Source organism: Otolemur garnettii, unplaced genomic scaffold (genome assembly GCF_000181295.1).
Source record: "Otolemur garnettii isolate 467f Iridium unplaced genomic scaffold, OtoGar3 scaffold00082, whole genome shotgun sequence".
Classification (NCBI taxonomy): domain Eukaryota; kingdom Metazoa; phylum Chordata; class Mammalia; order Primates; family Galagidae; genus Otolemur; species Otolemur garnettii.
This window is the reverse complement of record NW_003852477.1, coordinates 6,023,203-6,023,571: the sequence shown is the minus strand read 5'-3', so window position 1 is coordinate 6,023,571 and position 369 is coordinate 6,023,203. Positions and strand designations below refer to the sequence as shown.

The 369-nt window shown below is 42.3% G+C and overlaps 1 protein-coding gene across 1 annotated transcript in view; it reads right to left on the bottom strand.

Annotated features, from left to right (window-relative positions):
- Positions 1–203: 203 nt before the first annotated feature.
- The window catches only part of ZNF502 (zinc finger protein 502), a 15,505-nt gene continuing 15,339 nt past the window's right edge, over positions 204–369 (bottom strand). The window contains exon 4 of the mRNA XM_012807998.2: positions 204–357. Within this exon, the coding sequence (XP_012663452.1) occupies positions 204–357 (154 nt within the window). The remainder of the gene's footprint in view (positions 358–369) is intronic.

Genomic DNA, 369 nt, shown 5'->3' with positions numbered 1-369 from the left:
TCCCCTACATTCCCAGATGCCACTTTGATTAGTAGGCTCTGCATTCTCTATGCTGTCACCTCCATTTCTAGAAACACTCTTGTAAGAATGAGGTAGCCAAGGCTCCTTCATCCTTCCCTCCAGGAACTCTACCTGATCCTTTCCTTCCACCCAGATTCCTAGTCACTCTCTTCAGAGAAATTGTCTTGATGCAAATGCCAGCATTATTCACCACTGTGAAGTTTCTGATGTCTGAAAAGGACAGAACTATGCCTGAAGAACTTTCCACATTCAATGCATTCATAAGGCTTCTCACCAGTATGAATTCTGTAATGTTCACTAAGGTGGGCATACTTCCGAAAGGTTTTCTCACATTCACTACATTTATAA